Genomic DNA, 22,163 nt, shown 5'->3' on the forward strand with positions numbered 1-22,163 from the left:
GGTGTACTGTTTGCCTTCCCTCTTGGGTTTACACAACACTTGTGTTAGTGGACAGTTAAAGCTGTGGGACTATTCCCCGCTGGCTTTCCAGAAGACTGTCCAGATCCTGTTAGTCAGTCTTATGAAGGTGGTATCTCGTATCTCCATCATTATTTAATTCTTATGTCTTGTATTTGCAGTATGTGGATGCAAAGGTGTAACAAGTGAAGCTTGTGACTTGGGTCAGCATTTACCAAAACATGGTAGCCAGGGCTGGGCCAACAGCTACTTCAGACACTTTCATGCCCCTTTACTTCTGGCACTGCTGCTTACCCTTGCTGCTACTTGACCATGCCACTGATTGCCACCACTTGCCTGTGCCAGTGATTCCCCATCACCAGCAGCAATTGACAGTGCGGAATTTGATGGCAAGCAAAGTGGTACCCACACAGAACCAAGGTTGGAGTGAGAGTGGCAGTGGTGTAGTGTCCCTCTGTGCACATGCTGCTGTCACAGTGGCACACGTCTCTGTGGAGAGTCAGTTTTTGACATCCCCTCTAAGTCAGCATGCAAAGCCAATGTCCTGCCACCACTAGTTGTGCCAATGCCACCACTAGTTGTGCTACTATCTGCATGCTCTTGCAGTTCCTTCTGAAGGCATGCATTAACTAAGGGCTTTTTTAAAATTTTCTATTTGTTTGTCTGTCCATAGCAAATAATTCTACTTTCTAGCCTTTCGCTCTAACTATAAAGCTTTTTAAGGTGTTTGGATATTGATCATAGTATGAACCGACTATTCTGTGATTCCTTTCTTTTTAGTTTCTGAATGCTACAGGTCTTCAGGTTTTAGCAGTAAGTTAATAATATGCTCTAAAATATAAAGAAGACTGCCTTTTCATAATTTTCACCATTTTAAAATAGGTCTTCCCTACATAGTTTTACTGGCTGTTTGATCAGTTTAGTTTAAAAGACAATTTAGGATTGTGATTGGAATTACTTTGATTACTTTTTTAAGAAATCATTTAATGCGCTAAATATTAGAGCCAGTCAAGACCTTTCCAATGAAACAATTTTCTGTTGGGGGGGGAATGATTCAACAGTTTTTGAGGAAGTATTGATTTCAGTTGCACTTCTTTTCAGAAACAAAAATCAAATGTTTCAATGAGGTTAAAGCTTTATCTTTCTTATTTTATTGATAATAAATTTACTTTTGCTGATGTGGTGTTTTGGAGGATCTATGCATGTATCATTTAAGATTTTTGTCAGTTACATACCTGTAAATCTGGTTAGTACCTTTTCTTTTACCCTCCATCTTGAACTGAAATTTCAGAGGGCTGAAACTGAAAGGGCATTATCTGATCTATTCTAATGGCAGTGCCCTAGTTTGAGTTGGCTGTGACCCAGAAGGCTCAGTATACCAAAGCATGCTAGTAACTGAGTGACTGATTACCTGGCAACTTGAAGCTAAATAGGATTACCTGAGAATGGAAAGCTAAAAGCATGCTTCAAAAACACCATTTTTGAGAGAGAAGAGATCAGAGCTGTGAAGTGAGGCTATGAAAGAAGAAGGAATAGGGAAGTGTGCACTAGAAGGAAGTGTCTGAACATCAAAGGACCCTCTGACTAGTGAGGAAACTGAGCCAGAAATCTGCATGCAGGTGTGGTTGCTTTTTCGCATAAAGCTGTATATTTCTTCTGCAGTAATATTAGTAAAATGTGATGTATACACTTTAACATTCCTTTTAAAATGTCTGTATGTTGCTGCCTCAACTATCACTTCTGCCTGAAGAGCACAACCGGAACTCTAAGAAATGATGTTTAAGGTTTACTCTAGAGTACCTTGGGGTTCACTGGTTCTAGGGGTCTACAGGATTCCAATTCCAGAATATCATGAACAGTCTGTACACAGGATATCTGCCAGGGTGGCTAAAGAAAGAGATGGTACCTAACCTTACCTAGATAAAAGGGACCTCCAAGACAAATGTCCCCCCCCCCCCCCCAAAAAAAAAATGTATGAACAAAAACACAATAAAATATCCCCCAAGGAGAGATTTATCAGGCCCCTGCATTACATAAAAATAAAACAAAGTGCTTTGATAGGGTGGTTTCCAGATTTTTTCCCCCTCTTTATTTTGTTTCCTAGGACATTTTGAAATTTAGACTTCACGGTGCTGGAATTTTCTGCAGAACTGAAATGTTGAGTTTTGACCAGAAGTAGTAAATATTTCTTTGCCAATTATGCAAGTTTATTCATGTTGTCTGCAAAGACAAAGGTTAATTTGCTATGTCTGCTGTGTCTATCATCTTTGCCTCAGCAGTATCTGGCAAATTCCTTTAGTTTCCCAAAAATTTGAATAATGAACTGTGAAGATGAAAAAGTTTGTCAGGTTTATAGTGAAAAGATTCATTGCTACTTTTCTCCATACTCTGTCTGGGAATACACTGTGTACCTTCAACGTTTTCTTGTATATCTCTGTGGATTTTCTGGGAAGAGCATTGGTGGCTTGGTTACATGCTAAATCCCCATATAGCGGGGTGTGAGGGTGGGTGGGTGTTATCAAGATGAAACTCTAATTGAAGCTAGCTTTCATATATTTTCTCATGCTGGGCATGCCACTTTGATTTTTCTCTTGCACTAAACTCATGTTGTTAGCTCCTATATTCTCTAAAGTAGAGTACAGGGCAGATAAATACTGAAGTCCCTTTACAGTTATCTGGCCATCCTTAAGAAATAACATCTATTAACAGTTGTAGTCTTTGTTCAGTTATGTGTTTTCAGACAATATTATGCCTGGCTTTGAAAATGGTATCTGATTGGCTTAGTTAATATCTTCTATTTATGTAGCAAGTTAAATGATTTATTTTTGTATTACTTACTTGTAATGCAAAACAACATATTAATAAAATACTTTGGAGTAGTAATGCCCTCATTGTAATTAAACACTTTAGAAATAAACCAAAAAATGTGTTCTCAGACCCAAGAATACTAAAATTGTTGAATGTAATTTCTAATTAGATTGTAACAAAAAGGGATCAAAAGAAGAGTGGATAAGGGGAGATGGTAAGCTCATAATGATTACACAATATTCTTGTGTGAGGAACCTAACTCTTGAATCGCTTTACCTTTTTTTGTTTTATAATGTAATCTATCCTTGACTGTCACTCACCCTAATGCTGAATTGGTTGATTGCATATGATGTAATGGCCAAAATGAGTCTAGAAGAGAGAAATGGAAGAGAAGGCTTAGGAATAGTAAGCTGTGTTTATAAGGGGCACCATGCAAAGAAACATTGAGAAAAGTTCATATTGGTCCCAAACCAAAAATTTTCCAAACTTTCCATGCATTTGAATCTTCCTAAAGCTTGTAGTTCCTCAGTAAAATGTCCACTCTTGTCATTCTCACTGCAAACATATCTGCGATAGGGAATTCCTTGTTTCCTGGTTCTTGAACTGCCTTGCCACGAGTCTATGTAGGGTTTTATCAGAAACCTGTCCTGGATTCAGTGAAAGCTCATAATCATTTCCGTTGCAACAAACTAGCATTTTCTAAAAACAAAAACAAAGCAAAAAAAATTTTCCTTTGGTGGTGGCAAGTTAATAAAATCAAAAGAATATTTAAGTAGAGCGTGGCAGATTTGTGTAAAATCTTGAGAGTAGCAACTAAAACCTTAGCTTTGATGAGATGGAAAATATGCAGCCAGCGAATGAAAGGGTGGGCTGCTGTGATTTGAATGTAATGGGGAAGGATGATATGTGTATAAGACAGTTTTGTGAGGAGCAGTTTACAATAGCTGAGAGAGGTTGGGGTGTGGGGTTGGTTGATTTTTTGAATGCATGTTGTCCTTCGTGATCTCATTTTTAAAATTCCTGTTGGTAACATTCAGGGTTTCCAGTATTTCTTTTCCTCAAAACCCGGGATGCTAGTGTGGAACCAAGTACCACTCCGGATTCCCTAGAATTGAACTGAGTGTGTCTGTATTGGCTGCAGAGCAAGGGTTAATTTTTACTGCTTTCTTTCATTAGCTACTTTGCCATCATCTGTTCAATTCTTTGGTTAGACATTTAAGGGTGCTTCCTCCTAAATTTAGGTGTCATTCTCATAAGTAATTTAGCTTGGTGGAAAATCATTATAATTTTAATTGGTTAACAATCTCTGGGTAATGGAATTGAAAGTTTAACCTCAGTGATTCTGATTTCCATGCATTTGCATTTGTGTCCATCTATAAAGACCAATGTTTCTGTGAGGCAAGTGTTCTCTCCTGTTCTCATTTATATTTCTTAATAAAATATTTTGCACTCTGATCAAATTCGACTGGGATTTCATAGTGTGTGAGACTGATACTTACGAGTATGTATCAATATATTCAATTTGTGTTGTTTCCTGGAAGTGAAAAGCAGCCTATTATATATACCAATTTCTTTAAATTGGATCCAATTTCTTGGATCCAATATAGGATCCAATTTCTTTAAATCCTTGTCTGTAGTTTTCTCAGACTGATTTGTTTTAAGCAGCTCCCTGAAGTATGCACACTCTTCTGCATACCAGTGTTGTTGAAAGTACACAGACCTGGCACCATTGTATTTGCCAGGCATTCTCTTATCTTATGCAAGCATTCAAACAAAAGTGTTCTATTGCTCTCTAAGTAATCCACGTGTGATCTTAACATTGTGGAAAAAAGTCAGAATGGGAACTTGTACCATATTTCTTAGCACAGAAGTAGACAGTCTCTTAGGAGGGAGATGGGGAAGACAACCACAGAAATGAAATGAATGGCTGTTCCTGTCCAATATAGCTATGTTAAATTATAAAACAAACATTCAGGGCTATTGTCAAATTTGGTTCCCCGTTGTAACTTATTTTCAATAGGTGTTTCATCGTATGCAGTTAGGTGTTTAAACTCAAGCATTATGCAGAGATCTTGGCAGTGCAGAATCCAAGACCAGATTTCCTTTTAATTGATTGATTTTTAGGCCCCAGTTCAGCAAGGTAGTTTGTTCATTTGCTGAAAATGTACTTTAAGGACATGAATAATATTGAGGTCAATGGTATTAGTTACACAGTTAAAGGTATGTACGTGCTGAACAATATTGCTGACATGGTTTCTTACAGTTCCAGTGGTAACATTTAAGCATTTACTAACGGACCTAAAAATTTTAGTAACACCAACCCCCACCCCCCCCAAAAAATGTGTGTGTGTGTGTGTGTGTATGTATGTATGAATATATGTATGTATTTTTTTTAATTGGCATCCATTAATTTTTTTAGATGTATGTCAGCTTTAAGTACACATTCTCTTGTTTTGCCAGTTTATTCAGACTTGCAATTTATCTGAGAATGTTAAAACTTTGTAAATGAAAAGGGAGAAGAGAACATCTTCATTTTCTAATAGTAATAAACCATTCAAACGTACTTTTTTATATAGTTCTCTGTTTTATCTACTTTCACCACCTCATCCCTGATAATTTTGTTTTGTTCTTCCATCTCTTTAAATGAGGCAAAATCTAATTTGGACTTTCACTTGTCTTGGCATAGCGAGTAGCTAAGGGAAGAAAAAGTATATATAAAATATATTCAATAAGGAAATATGGTAAAGCTAACATTTTATTGTTTCAGAAAATTGGTACACTCCCAAATAAATTAGTTTTCTTTGCATCTGCTAAAACTCTGTCCTTTTCCCTGTACATATATGTTGTGGACCCTGCTCATTTTAATCAAGATCAGCATTTCTTTATTTATATATTTTTATTGTACTCTAACTAAAATTATGTTCCAGACCCGTAGGGGGAAAATGTGATGAGTCCCAGACACTGAGTGGTATCACTGAATGCTTTAAAGCAATGAGAAACAAATGAGTTGGAATTATATTGTCTCTAATCTTAAGGTGTATACACAGAAACACTGAGTGACAGCTAAGAATACTGATTTATAGAGGATCAAGTAACCTAATGCTGGAATTTTATCATGGATCAGCATTATGATTTCTTTCTAAATTAGCTTTCTCCCAAGATTTTTCTGGCTAATAATATAATAAAAGAAAAGACAAAATGGCAAAAAATAAGTATATTGAGGCAAAAGTATGCATTAGTACAAGATCCCCTTTATATATAACATTTCATGTTATTTTTTAAAGCAAATAAAATTTTATCTCAATTTCCACTGCTATATTGTAAACTTGTACAAATGCCATATTTTAAATTACTGAACTCTTCATTTTAGTTCCAAATGGTAATCCAGTGCCCTGCGTCAGTATCAAATATGCCTTATCAAATAACCTTAACTTTACAATTTTTTCCCACGATCGCAGAAAATTGGTGAGTCTGTTTTTGTTAAAAAGGTCAGGTTGATAGAAATTATTCTGTGTGCTTTTAAACTAATTTTTTACACCAAGAAAGTACAGTATGTGTGTGGCACTAGCACTGATAGGGACAGGAAAGGCATATTTTGTGTCTGTACTAAACCTGTCGGCTTAGTTAATAGAAGATTTGACCCTTGTCAGGTGTTTTGAAGTTAACTGGCTGACTTGTGGATTAATCAGTTTAAGGCTGAAACCAACCAGTGACAGGAATGAGCTTTTTTTGTGCATGTGTGGTTGTGGTACAGATTTACAAATTTTTATAATGCTTTCAATCGGACCATGAAAGTCTGATGTACAGCTTATCTCTGATCTTTGGCTTTGGCCATACTCATGGGATCATGTTTGTGTGTTTGGGGGGTTGGGGATGAATTCTTTAACGCTTGACACCTGGCTCTGCCAGGTTCCTAGCCTATGGTCTTAGAAACAGCACTATTCAAAGCATTAATAAAGTTAAAACCCTTAAGCTGTATGACCAGTGGGTCATAAAAACTATTGCTGGGTATTGTTCTCAGTCTTTCTTTCACAGCTGGATTATCATTTTGACAACTAATTCTTTTTTTCACTTTTGTCTTTTTAACAGCTGTTGTGAACTTGGACAACTCTGTGGTTGACCTGGAGACCCTTCAAGCCCTCTATGAAAATGTGAGTAATAGGAGGGAAGTGTATAGTCATGGGTATACTGTAGGTTAATGTGTGGCATTTTTGATTTGCAGCAGTAATTATTCCTCAGTAGGCTGCAGAAGTGTGTGCTTGGTAATGAATGTTTAATTTTCTCAAATCTAAGTGAAAATTAGCATCAATAGTTGACTTTTTTTAATGGCCATCATTTTATTTTAGAATATATCAAGCCTTTGAGTACTGTATTTCATGACTCTTTCACTTTTTACATGAAATAATTTTCCTTTGCTTTAAAGGAAAGGATTAGTTCAGATCACCAGAATTTAATTTACTAAGCTTCACAATCCTGAGAGATCTATTGCTTGGAATCAGAGTTCAAGATCAGGGATTTAAGAATAAATCAGGGTAGGCTCTAAACTGTCACAGTCCTGGTATGACTGACTTGCTGAATCCAGAAATAGCAAAATTCACAAGAGTATTTCTGACTTTGGTTGCTGCATAGGAGAGGTGGAAAGGTTCAGTCACCCTAGAAGGTACAGACATTTGGAATTTCGTAGGCTGAAAATCAGAGAGAGAGGAGCGGCCGGGGGGAGGGGGGTGGAGGGATTTTTTCCAACTTAAAAAAAAAAAAGTGTATTTATTAGAAATAAATAGTGAAATTGCAAAGGTATGTGGCCCTCCCAGGACCAGAGCATGAAACAATTGTTAGTGTCAAAATAAACCATGTCACCAGAAACTGAAGCTCCTGTCCCATGCCCCTCATGGGGTTACACAGGTAGGACCAGCTGTCTGTTTTCCATGTTGCAGTGGGTCTCCTTGATGACTCAGCATGACACAAAACTGATCCATGTTTTGTTGTGAGGTGAAGTGTCCAAATTCAAATGTGACATGTTCCTGGACCAGGAAGTAGAAGACTTGGAGGGTGTCATTGGAGTCTGCCCCTGCAAGCCAGTTTCTGTGGCTTTTCAGTCACCATCTTGGCCTTGCCTAGCAAGAAATTGGCCAGGCAGATTATGCTCCCTATGCCTGCTTGGTACAGGATAGACATGTGCACTACACAGTCTCAGAGATCTAAGTCCAGAGTGCCAAAGAAGGTACTGAGGGCAGCAAAGAGGGACAGTTGAGGAAGGTGTGGAAGAGTCTTCTCCACCTCCTCCTTACAGAAAAGTCAGGCCACCAAAGTCATCAGGTCTAAGTGCTAGACAAAAGTGCCTGTGGCCAAGGCCCTATGCAGCAGCAGCTGCCACTGCAGGTTGCCAGTTCTTTTGGTAATATATAGCTTGTACTGACTGCACTAGGCCAAGAAGACTTGCACCAGTGTTGCTGCCACTAGGTGTTGCCTTCAAGTCATAGAGAAAGAGATGGAAATCAAGCAAGCCTTGTGTTCCCCTCAACATATTCTGGATGCTGGAAAAGTATTAAATAAAAAAACTGTCTTAGTATTAATTGCAAATGTGTGCCACTGCATTAGTAGACCTAGTTAGGTCCCGGGTAGTTATTAGACCTAGTTAGGTCACCCTAAATCTAACAGTTGTACCTTTGGAAACAGGGTTTATTAACCCAAGTGCAAGACTGAGTAATACAATTGTGCACTGCTTCTTATTGTAGAACTACTAGATACAAAGGTTGCCTGTCACTGCTGTGTGTCAGGTAGACTCCCGTATACGACATAGCACGTGCTTTATTAGCTCAGGGCCTATGTGGCACTACATTGTGCTATGTAGGTGTACCCTTAGTGCTTCACAATGTTTATTTTTTATAACACTGCCATAAGGTTGTGAAATTTTCATTTTACAAAGGTGAATGAGGCACAGAGGAGCTCAATGTTAGTCCAAGGTCACACAGGAATGCTAGCAGATACATTTGGATGGAGGTCTCCTGGCTTTCAAGTTTAGTCAAACCATTGGATCCTCCTTTCTTTAATTCTTCTTGTTTCTGAATCTCTCTTTGCTCGCTTCTTGGCCCACATCTGTAGGGCAGGGTTGAGTTCTGTTGTATCTTTGCTGGCCTAGCTACAGGCAGGGGCTTCCCTAAAGTCAAAATGAAGGACCTTGATGTTGCTTGGCCACATCCGCTACCTCCATAAACAATTTCAGCTACTTCTGTTTTCTGCTTTCAAAGGTGATATGTTTTTGTGTAGATATAATGGTTTTATATTGTGTTAGGTTGTCAAGGTTTTCTTCACAAGGAAATGGCTAGGAATGGAAACTAAGAGTTGTCTCCAGACTGGCTGTCAGTCAACCCTAACATGCTTTGCCTTTATCTGTGAAATGCATGGTTTCCTCTGAACCTCTCAGTTAGTAGTTTCATAGTTTGTAGGGTCAGAAGGGACCTGTGCAGATCATCAAGTCCGATCCCCTGCCATGGCAGGAAAGAGTACTCGGGTCAAACGAGAGATAACAGAACTACGTTATGACAGTATTACTTTGATATTTTCTATATTTTATTACAGTGAATACCTAGAAATTTGTGTCAACAGTGAGTAAATATGTTACACTTATCTCCAGTTAAACAGGCACACTGATCTATTTGAGCAATAAAATTAATGTTAAGCTGTGTTAGCTGTTTAACTTTATCATTATGTTTGCTGATATGGAAAAGGAAGCAGGGAATAGACATATTTTTGAGTGGTAGTATGATCAAATTGATGTCAGTAGACCAAGACTCAGAAGAATTGGATTTTAATCATGGCTCCATCACTGACCTGTTCTGTGATCTGAAGCACCCTGCTTCATCTCTCTGTGTCTCTCTTTTCCCTCTCATCCTTTCTCTGTCCTGCCTATTTAGATTGTAAGCTCATTAATGGGTACAATGTCCCCTACTATGTATGTCTTTAATATTCCTAATAAATGGACCCTTAATTTGTAGGTAGCCTTATAATAAGTCATAATAGTTTTAGGTAAAAGGGAGAATGATTGGTTGATAAGTTTGACTCCTCCCTAATTTCCCAGCCACACTGTATTTTAGGCATAGTTAACTTATGTGCAACTCTCCCTTACTTTCCACACATTAAATTAATACTCAGTTCAGATTTTTCTTGCCAAATACTTAAATATCATTGCGTTAGTCCTCAGACATTCTATTTGATCTCTGTGAAACATATGGGAGCATTTGTTTTACAATCTTTCTTCAGAATGTAATCATTTTTCCTGATTGCATATGTTTGGCATGGTGCTTTCCCTCCTAGAAGTGAATGAAGTTTGGGCAGCTTCCAAATCTAAACACACCCTAATTTCAAAAGCCACAATCCTGAGGGCTCAATTCCTGTTTACTAAGGAATTAAAGCCTTGTTAAACCACATAGTTACTAAATACATCTTAGTGATTTTTTTTTAAAATGAAAAAAACCTGCATAGTTTATTTAGGATTATTAACCAGTGTTGCAGTTAAATAGTGAAATCTTTATTAGTAGAGCACATCATAATATCTACACTTTAAGTATTGTATATTTTCTATTACTTACCCTTTTCTGTGAAGTATTTTGAAGGACCCTAATTTAAAAACTTAGTATATAAGAGTTTTGATATATAAAATGGGTACTACTATTAGTAGTAGAAAATAGAGGTGGGGTCTATTTTTGTATTCAACAGATGGGGTCTGTCAAAATGGCACCAGGCTTCATTGTATTTTCCATGCTGATCTTAGTTTACCTAGTTTTAAACCAGTTTTATTTGCCAAGGTCTATTCCTTAAAATCACAATTCAAAATTTAAAACTATATGCATTGGTTGTAGGTCAAAACAGCCAATACAGGCAACCCCCGCTTAACGCTCTAAATTGGTTCTGGAAAAACCGAGTGTTAAGTGGAACCATGCTAAGCGAAACCCATTTCCCCATAGGAGATAATGTAAACAGAAATAATTCATTTCCGCCACTTCTTGTTGCAGCTTCTCATCACCGCCGCCTCTTCCCACTGCTCTGCATGTCTGTCAGCCTCACATACCAGCTCTCACACGACAGCTCCGTGCTTCTGCTGCTCCTCCCTGGGCTCCTGCCAGCCCCATGTGCCAGGCCCATGCTTCTGCCGTTCCATCCTGGGCCCTGCCAGCCCCACATGGCAGCCCTGCACTTCTGCCACTCCACCCTGTGTCCCCACCAGCCCTGGCCCCGGGGAACAGTGGAGGTCCTGCACTCATTCCTTCCCCCCCCCCCCCCAATCACTGCTTCTCGCTGCTGCCACTTCTCCCCACCCCCTGTCCACCAGCTGCTCTGGCACTGTGTGCCAGCCTGGGCCCCTGCTCCTGCTGCCCTGCCCTGGGCCCCTGCCAGCCCTGGCTCTGTGCTCATTCCCACTAGCCCACTCGCTGCCACTCGCCACTTCTTGCTGCTGCTGCTTCGCTGAGTGCTATAGTGAAACTGGCTCAGTGCTAGGTGAAATTGAGTACTAATTTTAAATGAGCACTATAGCAAAATAGCGCTAAGCGAAACCGCATTAAGCAGGGATTCCCTGTGGTTCTCCAAGAAACTGCTTTATTTTACTGGTGCCCCTCAATTTAGTTGCATACATCATATATTGCAAGAAGAGTCTATGTTCTGTTAGTTTTACCTGTAAGAATATTTTACTTCTTTACAGAATTTCAGAAATCTTTCCTTAGTACATTATTGATTCTATGGACTTTAATTTGGCATAAGATTGCTATGGTATCCTGCTATGATGATATGGCATCCTCAAAAGATTTTTTCCTTGCTGCTTTCATGAAATGAATGAGGATATATGCATATTATTTATTTTTTTTCTATAGATAAGGGTGCAGTCTTCTTCGAATACAAAGCCATGTTTTATCACCCTCAAACTTTGTTTTGAAAAATACTAGACTTCCCATATAGACAAGGGGTATATATATGCAAATATTACACTTTAGAGTCACCTAACACCTAGTTAGGTGGATCCAAGTGCTAGCCTACAGATTCATGGAGAGGCTAGACTGGAGGAAAAGAATTGGCTGCCCGATCTTAGCTCCTTAAGTGAACTAAGTTAAATCAGGAAGGGGTTTGACTGATCTAACAAACATCTGTACATGCCTGGAGCACTGTCACTTGCCCCAGCCTGCACTTTTCCTACCCCAGTCCATACCAGGCTATTCTTTAGCCCCCCAACTTTAGACCCCCCTCCCCAATTCCCACTGATTAAAACAGTCTGACCTTTGTTGGCCTAGTTGAAGCCAACAAAAGTCATATTGTGTGTGACATGTATCAGGCATCCTCCTGGAGATGTTTGTTTTGTGTTTGAAGCATTAGGATTTCTATAGATGTGCAAGATGGTTTGGTAAAGAAGAAGGTAAAGCTACCGCTGCTGTGTTGTTGTCCATAATGTTCATCCAGGGCACCGACAGGCATGGGGGGGAATAAAACATACTTTACCAAAAGCAGCAATGCAATACTTTGACCCGGCTCTGCTGCATCTATATAGATTGGGTACTTCGGCTGGACTTTTTGCTGCATTTAGCTGAAGCTGATTCAATCGGCTATTAGATAAAAGCATGAAAAAAGCCCCACTCAAGTGCCCGAGCAATACCGACATTGGGAAAGCCGGGTGCAGCTAACTTCCTGCCTCTTCCGGGTATCTGCTGGGCTGGGTGCAGTGCATGCTGAGTTTAAAGTGCCAGTTTTTTTCCACATCTGCAAGCAGCCTTAGAGACCAGTCTTATTGACTCCTGGATTTTCTAATGATGTTTTCTTTCAAACAGCTCTTGTTTTTTATTAGGTACCCCTTTCTGGCCATTTAACTTAAAACATTTTAAATAACTGTAAATTTTAACTCTGGTTCTTACAAAAATCCTTAAGATTACATGAAAATAAGACACATTTTGTCAATGAAGATAGTACAGGGAAGATAATCATAGCAACAAAGAAAGAATATCATTTTAAAGCTTCAAACAACCTTTCTAAATGAGAGACTGAAAGTTTTGATGAAACTATACCTCCTTCTGATGTAGCCACCAGAATATTGCATTGAAGAACATGCATAGGTCCATTTTCTAGACTGCGTTAAATGAGGAACAAGTTGTTTAAAGGACTTGCTCCAAAGTAGGAAGCATGTGTCCATAGTTAGAACAGAATGTTAAATTCTAAGGTTGCTCCTGTTACAAATTGGTATAAACCTCTTAAGTGAACTGTAAAATGGGGGCAATTATAGCTTTTGCATACCCTTGTGAAATGCTGTGTAATCTAGAGAAGAAAAAGCCAGAAGTAGGTGCAAAATGCATATTTTTCAGAAGAGCTAACTGAGGCACAGAAATAGTAACTGATTTGGTTGTTAGTCACTGTTATTAATGGGCCTAGTAGTGTACAGCTAGGGGTTGGTGAGTGGGGCAACCTGTAGGTGCAGGCATACCTAAGCAGCTGTATCTGAAGGCAGGCAGACAACTCAGAAGCAGCAGCAGCCAAGCTCTTTGAGCCCTTGGGACATGTGAGTCTGACTGCCCCTCCACTCCCTGCGCTCTGTTCTCCACCAATTTTGTCCAGAGCACAAAGTGTGCTAGTTATGACTCTGCATTGGCTATGGAATTAAGGAACATGGGTAAATTCTTAGAAATAATATATAGAATTTATGTTTTTATTAAACCAGAATTAGCAGCTAAATGTATTTATCTCTTCAAAGGTGCTTTATCCCTGAAACATGTATTAGGGAAACACTTTCTAAAGTACTCTTTTGGTTAATAATGTGAATTAGCATGCAAAGCTTAATTATTTTCTGTACCTGAGCTAGTATGTTACAGCAGATATATCCTGAGTCAACCCATCATTGAAAGTGAGCAGAATTTGTGTTCCAGTCACCTTTGAAAATAGGACTTAAATTGTCAGGTGCTTTTGAAAATTTTATACAGGTACTTTTGAGAATTTTGTCCTACTTTAAAAATGAAGATAAATTAAAAGAAAAAAAAGGAATAGGAGTAAAGGAGTATAGTCAGCATTAAGTTTGGAAAGATATATGAATTTCTTCTTACTTTTATACATGTTTATGTTTGTTCAGTGGGAAGTAAAGGGTTTATAGAATGAGATTTTAAAAAATGCCCACTGTTAGCAGAAATCTGGTCCCATTTAAGTGAAAAGAAGTTAGACTACTCAATGGAGCAGAGATAGGCCCAATGCTAAGTACTTTCTGAAAATACAGTTGCTAGTGTCTTGCTTCTCCATTGGAATATATGTCCTGGAACTTGGAAGGAGTTCTGTAACACATTGTTTTTGGCTACACTATATAACAATTAGAGTGCATCAAAATAAAAATAAAAGTACTATGGCACTGGCTTTCAAAGAGGTGTCAAATGCAATCAGAGCCTAATGAATTTTATGAGAACCATCTGCTGGTTGTCTTCTATTTGATTAAAACCTTGGAGGGAAATAGAAAAACCCTCATATTATCTATCTTCAAATTAACAGATAAATGAACACTAATGAGAGAAAAGTAAGCTAATAGAAAACAATTCTGAGAAACACACTTATTAGTACAGCTGGTATACAGAGAATTCAAGGACAGTGAGATATCAAATAAAGCAATAACATTTGGGAAAGGGGAATTTTGCCATTTCTCCTTGCTTGCTGTTATTAGAGAGATGTTATGTCCATTTTTTTTTTAATGCAAACTCTGGATCTCTCTAATGAGCAGAACCTATTTTTTGCAGCCAAATGATCCTGATTTGGGGATTTGAAATTCAGGAACAGTTTTGATATATTGAAGAAATATGGAGGAGAGTTAATAGGTTTCTCTCAATTCTATCTCTAAATCATACTTTTTTCATTTTTACCTTTTCTGGTGATTGGTTTGTATGTGTATTTAAAAAATGTTTAAATAAGAAGCAGAGCCCTATCCTCTTTGGAGATATCAGCAACTAATGCAAAATATGTAACAGATGTCAAACCTCAAATGTATCTAACATATATACTAATATGTTGTCTTAAGTGTATACTAAATATTATATGGCCAGTTATTGCTGTAATATTCTATTTTTGCTCGTTTCAATGCATCATACAAAAAGTAGAAGGTAACTTTAATATTTTCTGCCAACATTGTTTCAAGTGAAGACAACCAAAGTTTGGTTCTCTTTACTTTTTTTTAAAGATGTATAACTGATTCAAGGCCCATCTTGGTGGGTTAGCTTAGGAGAAAAAATATCTGAAGGTTGAATAGTATGTTTTATTCAGGGATCTGAAGAGCTAGGTAGGCTGATTTAAGTTATCAAATCTAATCATGATTTCTAGCAGGGTACTTCATTCAAATATTCACTTCATTTTTTTGTTTCTATATTTTCAGTTATTTTCCTAAAGAAAAGTTAATTCTTAAAGAAAGTGTCATTCTTTTTGCTAGTTAGGAGTATTGCAATGTGCATATTTGCAATCATATAGCTTCCAAATTAAGTTTGGTTCAACATTTTTGCTAACCATGATGATGCATTTTATCTACACTCATTTCATCAGTTGTATAACCCAACTTTCATTTAATGAGATTAATTTAATACAAATATAAACATGGATAAAGAGAAAATGCAATGCATATTAGTACATTTTTTTGTTACCCTTGTTTTGTGCTAAGCTGCATTTCAATTGAAATAAAAATTTAAATTAAAATGTACAAAGTCAATATTTTAATTGCGTATTAAGGAAAAGTACTGTAAACGTGCTGGATTGTTAAGGGGGTAAAATAATTTATCATTTTAAAATTAATCTATTAAAAGGAGGCAGTATCAGAGGCATAACTGAGCAGGGCAGCTGCACAAATGGGGTAGTGACGACTTCCAGCTGCTGCTATATAACTAGTATGATTGTGTGGCTGCAGTGGGATTGGTTTTGGTTTTTTTTCCCTTTTTTCCCATCCCCCTTGCCCAAGTCATTGCCAAGGTGGCTATTCTAAGTGCTGCACCCTATTTAGACTATTCAGAAGTATTAAATACATTTAGTGAATTGACATATCACTTGTAGACACCATGGGCCCTCGCTTTTTCAAAAGTAATAACATATCTAAATTTGTAAGTATATTTGAAGAATCCACCAGGTATCTTTCTGCATAACTAAATACTTTTGAAAAATTGGTCCAAAGTTCTTCCAAGGTTAGAACTGACAGATCTCATCTTCTCCACTAGGGTTTTATTCATAATTGCAAGTGGGGTTGTGGGGAGATTTTCCATATATATAAATTTCGATTTTCTCTTTCTAATATGAACATTATATCCCGGGGGAGGGGGGGTGGGATGTAAGCCACACTGTACCTGCTAGCCAGAAGAAAAAACAAAATAATTTAAGGTAAAACGTTTCTACATGGCAAATTTACAAAATGTGCTTTTAGAACCCTAGAAATGCCAGCATTTGCTCAATTGTAAAGACTGAAACTAATATAAGCAATTATTAATGCAGTACATGACACCAACAAAAGCTTTAATTCACCTAAAGATTTAAAGATTTTTCCCTTCGTTCTTTATGTAATTCAAAGGCAGCACTCCCTAGGTTCATTAACATTTGATGAAGGCCCATTTATACAACATATTTTATGTAATTACATTATTTAACAGCTAAAAGCATGTTTTGACTCATCATAATTTCACATTTAATGTCCAACCAATTTATTTTTAAATGTACATAATTTAACTAAAATATGTGATTTGACTTTTTAAAGATTAGTTATTGGTTATATATTTGCAGGGTAGTCATGTGGTTCCAATTAAATGATATTGCTAAAAGTAATGCCACTCTTTTAATACATGGTCACAACCTTAATATTTTATCAGATGCACATTTTGTGTTCATTGAACAATATGGTTTCCATTATTTCAAATGTCTGGCACTCTCTGCCTCTGTTTTACTGACTATAGCAGAAAGCACAGAAGATAATTATAGAAGACAGTCCCCACTGTAAAATCTAATGAATGATTTCAGTAGAAATGGGTCTCAACCCAGTCTGGTTTCTCCCCTATCTTTGGGAAGTGTAGGCCTACTGCTAAGCTTTATGAATCAGGCCTACTTCTACTCATTATAGTCATTCCCACTAAGTTGTATAAACAATCTGAGAGGAGAACTGTGGTCAATTGTTACCTTGAAAAAGGGAGATTGCTAGATTGCTAGCCTTCTCAACACCTTAAGAAGGTGTTTGCAAGCAAATTTCTCTGCATCAGTTTCATAATGCATTCCCATTCCAAAGGTGTCAAGCTGTTAAAGGATCAACACATCTCCCTATTTTTTTTCTTTCTCTCATCGGTTCCTTTTTCTTGTTTCTTTTGAGATGATGAGTCTTTTGGCTATAAGTTGATCGACTGGAAAATCTGCATTTCAAATACTGCATTATGGCAAAGCTCTATGCCATGTAGTAGTCACAAGTTAATCAAATACTGCCCTCATCTATGTACAACTGTATTGGACTTTCTTTTTCTGGAAAATAGTTATTTCCATTTTGCTTTGCTTTTACTTCACACCTCTTACATATATTTCTCCCGGAGTTCAGATGGGGAAGCATTGTCTTTCCATATACATATTAGTGTACAGGATTTAAATTGGGAAACACCATGATGCTAAAATTTCTGTTGTGTCAATAGGAAGATGATTTTCATCATAATCCTAGCAAGCAAGGCTTGTAGCACTAAAACTAGTTTTCCTTTAAGGAGTGGAAAAATGATGCAGTTAGTTTCTTTATTTGCTTGTTTTTAATGCAACTGGTATAACTGGCAGCATCTGCAAAAGATGTTTTGCTATAAAATGAAGGGAAATTTCAGATAAGATTATAAAATGTCCATAGCTCAGAGAAGGAATCATTTCATAAGAACTAATTTCTCTGGGGGGCAGAAAACCGAGGGCAATACAAGAAGGAAAATTTGGGACTTATAGCATATACATACACAAAAGACTCTAGCAACATCATCTGTGGTAATAATGAGAGGTACATGAAGACAAAGACTGTATAGGTATGAAAAATGGTGATAAAGTATTAAATAATATTAAAACAAAAAAGAGATTTTTTTTTTCAATTTCTCAGTTTGTCTAATAAAATGTATCATTTTGGAACCAAGAGTTCTAGATTTTTGCATTTCTTTTTGTCTCAGACCAAAACAGCAACCACATACACCCCTATTAAATTCTCTGCTTTTGTTTAGTAAAGACTTATTTCTAGCCTTCATACTTATGAAATAAAGTTGAAAAAATTGACCTAAGTATAACTGATGCAGCATTATATCTGTAGACAGCATGAAATGGGAAGAGGTATGAACTATCCCATTTATCTCTATGGGGTTTTGGCTGTAAAACCTACTCATTTCATAGATTTCATAGACATTAGGGCTGGAAGAGACCTCATAATATCATTGGCTCCAGCCCACTGCCCAAGGGCTGGAAGTCAGCTAGGGTCAAAGAATCCCAGCAAGATGAATGTCCAAATGTTTCTTGAAAGTGTCCAGAGTAGGTGCTTGCACCACATCTTGGGGGAGTCTGTTCCAGGCCTTGGGGGCTTGGACAGTAAAGAAGTTTTTCCTTATGTCCAGCCTGAAATGGTCTTGAAGAGGTTTGTGACCATTGGACCTTGTCATCCCCTGCTCTGCTGAACAGGTGTTCCCCTAGATCCTGATGCACACCCGTGATGTACTTACAGGCTGCCACCAGGTCACCCCTGAGCCAGCGCTCTTCCAGTCTGAAGAGTCCCATGGCTCTCAGCCTCTCTTCATAAGGCCTGTTCTCCTGCCCTCTGATCATGCATGTGGCTCTCCTCTGGACTCTTTCAAGCTTCTCCACATCCTTCCTAAATTGTGGAGCCCAGAATTGAATGCAGTACTCTAGCTGTGGCCTCACCAGGGTCCTTTTTTTGTCAAGAAAGGATGTGTGGTAAAAAGATAAAACTGCAGTGACCCCCGTACATCCAACTAAGTAACTCAAGCAGCTGGGGTACCTTAAATGGGTTGTTTACTGCAGTGGAGGACAGTGGGAACTCTGCTGTCCCTCCTTAGAGAGAAAAGGGGCCCCTGTATTGAAGCCCTTCTTTACTTAATCACTATCAGGCCTTTGGCATCTCCACTTCAAGGAAAGGAAATAAGAGTTGTGGTGCAGAGGAAATAGCCTGGGAGAGGAGAACCTCATGTGTGTCATGATGTATTCAGAGCCCAAGATGTTGTCTGAATATTGTCTATAAATAACTCTCAGATTGGAAGCTTTCCTCCCTTTCATCCTGTCTCCACCAATTCTCAACCCATATTCTGATGACCTTTAAGACTGTTTTTTTTATTTTATTTTATTTATCATCTTTATTTTATTTATCATCCTTATTTCCTGATTGCAGTATTTTGGGAGCCCTACAAGGTTTCTCTTTGACATAGTCCAAGCCCATCCTAATCTACAAATTCTTGAGAGTTCTTACCCCCATGTCAGTCACAGTGGACACATCAACACATGAAATTAATTTGATGCAATACACTCCTGACCAGGTCACACCGTAGTTTATTGCTCCTGTGCACAGCATTTGCACATGCACCCAGAACTGCAGTTTGTTGAGCTGGGGCAAAGCATTCTCAGCTGGCAGAAGGTCCCAGGAGTCAGCCTGCCAGCCCAAGGCTTCTCTGACCCAGCTCAGTGTGTTGTGGAGGGGCTGGCTGAGGCCTGAGTGCTACAGTGTAGGACTACCGAGCAGGCAGCCTGCAGTGCAGTGCCTTCATGCCCCAGCCAGCCCCTGTCATTTGTGTATTTATGTTGGGTAGTACTAACGTATGGCAGATTTAATTAGTTTACTCCAGCCGAATAGCACTACACATATAGTGGAACTAATTAATGAGCTCCACAGTAAATGTCTCTTGTAGGTGTGCCCCATGTTCTCTTAATGGCACCCTATAACAGAATGACTCCTAAAAATACTTCAGCTGAGACCCAAATATTGTTGTTTCTAAGACAGGCAAGTAATGCATTGGGTGGTAACATAGCAGTGTGCATGTAAGATGATTCCCATTACAACAGATCATTCCTGTCTACATCACTGAGATAAAGGCTGTCAAATCAGCATTGACAAACCCTCTTTCCTGAAAGTGCATGTTCCAGAATGTACAGATTATTACTGCTGTTGTAGCAATCTGCATTTGGTATTCATTACCGGGAACCAAACATCTTTCTGATCCTTTGCTTAGGCAGGGAATATTTTTCAAATTCAATAGTCAAGCCAAAGGATTCTGTCCCTGAGAATGCCCTTGGGACCTTTAAAAAGGTTAGTGGGCATCTGAGACAGGTGACACTCAACTCCTTTGCAGACCACTTTTACTCATTAGAGTAATTCTGTAGCAGGTTGGGAAGGGCGGGGGGGGAGGTTGCTTTTTTTTTTTCTGCTTCCCCTCCAAGTGACTTGCGGTCCAGGGTTACTTTTCAGTCTCTACTGATATCTTTTTTCTTTTTCTTTTTTTTGTTTTTCCGGTTAGTGAAAAATGGTCATGCAAAGATAGATTTGGCAGCCCAAAATTATTTCTCACACTAAGCCACCCAAGTCTTGCTTGTCTTTCATTATATCCCTGTGTGATTCACAGATTCATAGATGCTAGGGTTGCTTCCAATAGATCATCGAGTCTGACCCCTTGCATATGCAGGGAAGAGTGCTGGGTTCAGATGACCCCAGCTAGATGCCTATCTAACCTCCTCTTGAAGACCCCCAGGGTAGGGGAGAGCACCACCTCCCTTGGGAGCCCATTCCAGACCTTGGCCACTCGAACTGTAAAGAAGTTCTTCCTAATGTCCAGTCTAAATCTGCTCTCTGCTAGCTTGTGGCCATTATTTCTTGTAACCCCTTTGTGGGAGGACCATATGTCAAAATGTTGACTTCCCTATCCTCTTCCACTTTTCTAGTGGTGTGTGCAAAGTATGGGACTGTTTTCATGCTGGAATAAAGGTAGACAATACATCTTTTATCCTTCTAGCTTATAGTTTTGTCAGGAATCATGAACATGCTTTAAAACCACTCTGAAAGAAATGCAAAAAAATAAAATAAAAAGGAAGAGGGTGTGAGATCTACCACAATACTACTGCAAGGCACATGGGAAAATGAACTGTAGGTCAGCAATGAACACAGGAAGATTTGTCACTTCTGATGTAGCGCTGTCTTCACAGCATTAGAATATTAAAGAAAGTCCATGTGTCCTAATGCAAGGACATACAAGAAACTAACAAGAAAGGAAAGGAAAGGAAATGTAATTGAGATTGCATTGGCTTACTTGTTTGAAGTGGGGAACCATGTTATCTGGGGATGGGGTGGGGGGCATATTTTGTTTGTTTTTCATGTATTATTTTATGATGCATCTTCTACTAAGTCAACCAAATACTGAATAAAGTACTGTGACTTAGAAATACATTTAAGTACTGTATTTTAACTAAGATCAGATTGTATCTGAAGACAACCCAGCTCATTTTGGGAAAAAAAAGAAGTAGTACTTAAAAAAGAAACGCTTTGATCCTGAAGACTGTGTAGATTGCCAAAAAAATTGGGATGAGGAGGGAAAATATTATCTCGATGCATGGTTGAATGAATAAATCTTTTGCAGATTACTAATAGTCAATACTATTATCTGGAAGATTCAGATATGTTCTGTTTTGTATCAAAAATATTTACTGAAAATCAGTCTTACAGAAATTAAGTAGTTTTACTGTAAACAGATGCTAGAATTAGTATAAATATAATTTTTACAGAAGTATCAGTATCTGTGAAGCTTAATTGAGCAACTTTTGAATAAATACGTTGTTTGTTTTTCCAGAGAGCACAATCAGATGAATTGGAAAAAATAGAAAAGCATAGCAAGTCATCCAAGGACAAGGAACAGACCAAGTCTTTGGACAAACCTGAACAGTAAGGACCACTAAAAAAAAATAAATTCATGATTCTTGGGAATGTGAATACTACTTTGATTAGGGAAGCCTCCTGTACTTTAGTAACCTAGATGGAATTATTATAAAGAAGAAAATAGGAATTAAATGCATACTGTAAATGAACAACATTATTTTCTTTAATTATTCTTCCAGGTTTCTTTATGAACTTTCATTAATCCCAAACTTTTCAGAACGAGTCTTTTGTATCCTATTCCAATCAACATTTTCTGAAAGCATTTGCTGTATCCATCGCAAACTTGAATTGCTACAGAAACTGTGTGAGGTAGGTTCTGGTCCGTATAAAGGTACAGCTAGATTTTCTGATATTTAATCTTACTTGTTCAGCTGTACTCGTATTTCAAAAGTTTTCTTTTATTTACTTTAAGCACTCATTAAATCTGAAGGATAGC

The 22,163-nt window shown here is 38.0% G+C and overlaps 1 protein-coding gene across 1 annotated transcript in view; it reads left to right on the plus strand.

Moving 5' to 3' along the window:
* FMN2 (formin 2) overlaps positions 1-22,163 on the plus strand; it is a 271,921-nt gene that overhangs the window by 152,149 nt on the left and 97,609 nt on the right. The window contains exons 10-12 of the mRNA XM_019500542.2: positions 6,916-6,977; positions 21,642-21,733; positions 21,907-22,036. Coding sequence (XP_019356087.2) covers positions 6,916-6,977; positions 21,642-21,733; positions 21,907-22,036 — 284 coding nt within the window. The remainder of the gene's footprint in view (positions 1-6,915; positions 6,978-21,641; positions 21,734-21,906; positions 22,037-22,163) is intronic.

Source organism: Alligator mississippiensis, chromosome 1 (assembly GCF_030867095.1).
Source record: "Alligator mississippiensis isolate rAllMis1 chromosome 1, rAllMis1, whole genome shotgun sequence".
NCBI classification, from domain to species: Eukaryota; Metazoa; Chordata; order Crocodylia; family Alligatoridae; genus Alligator; species Alligator mississippiensis.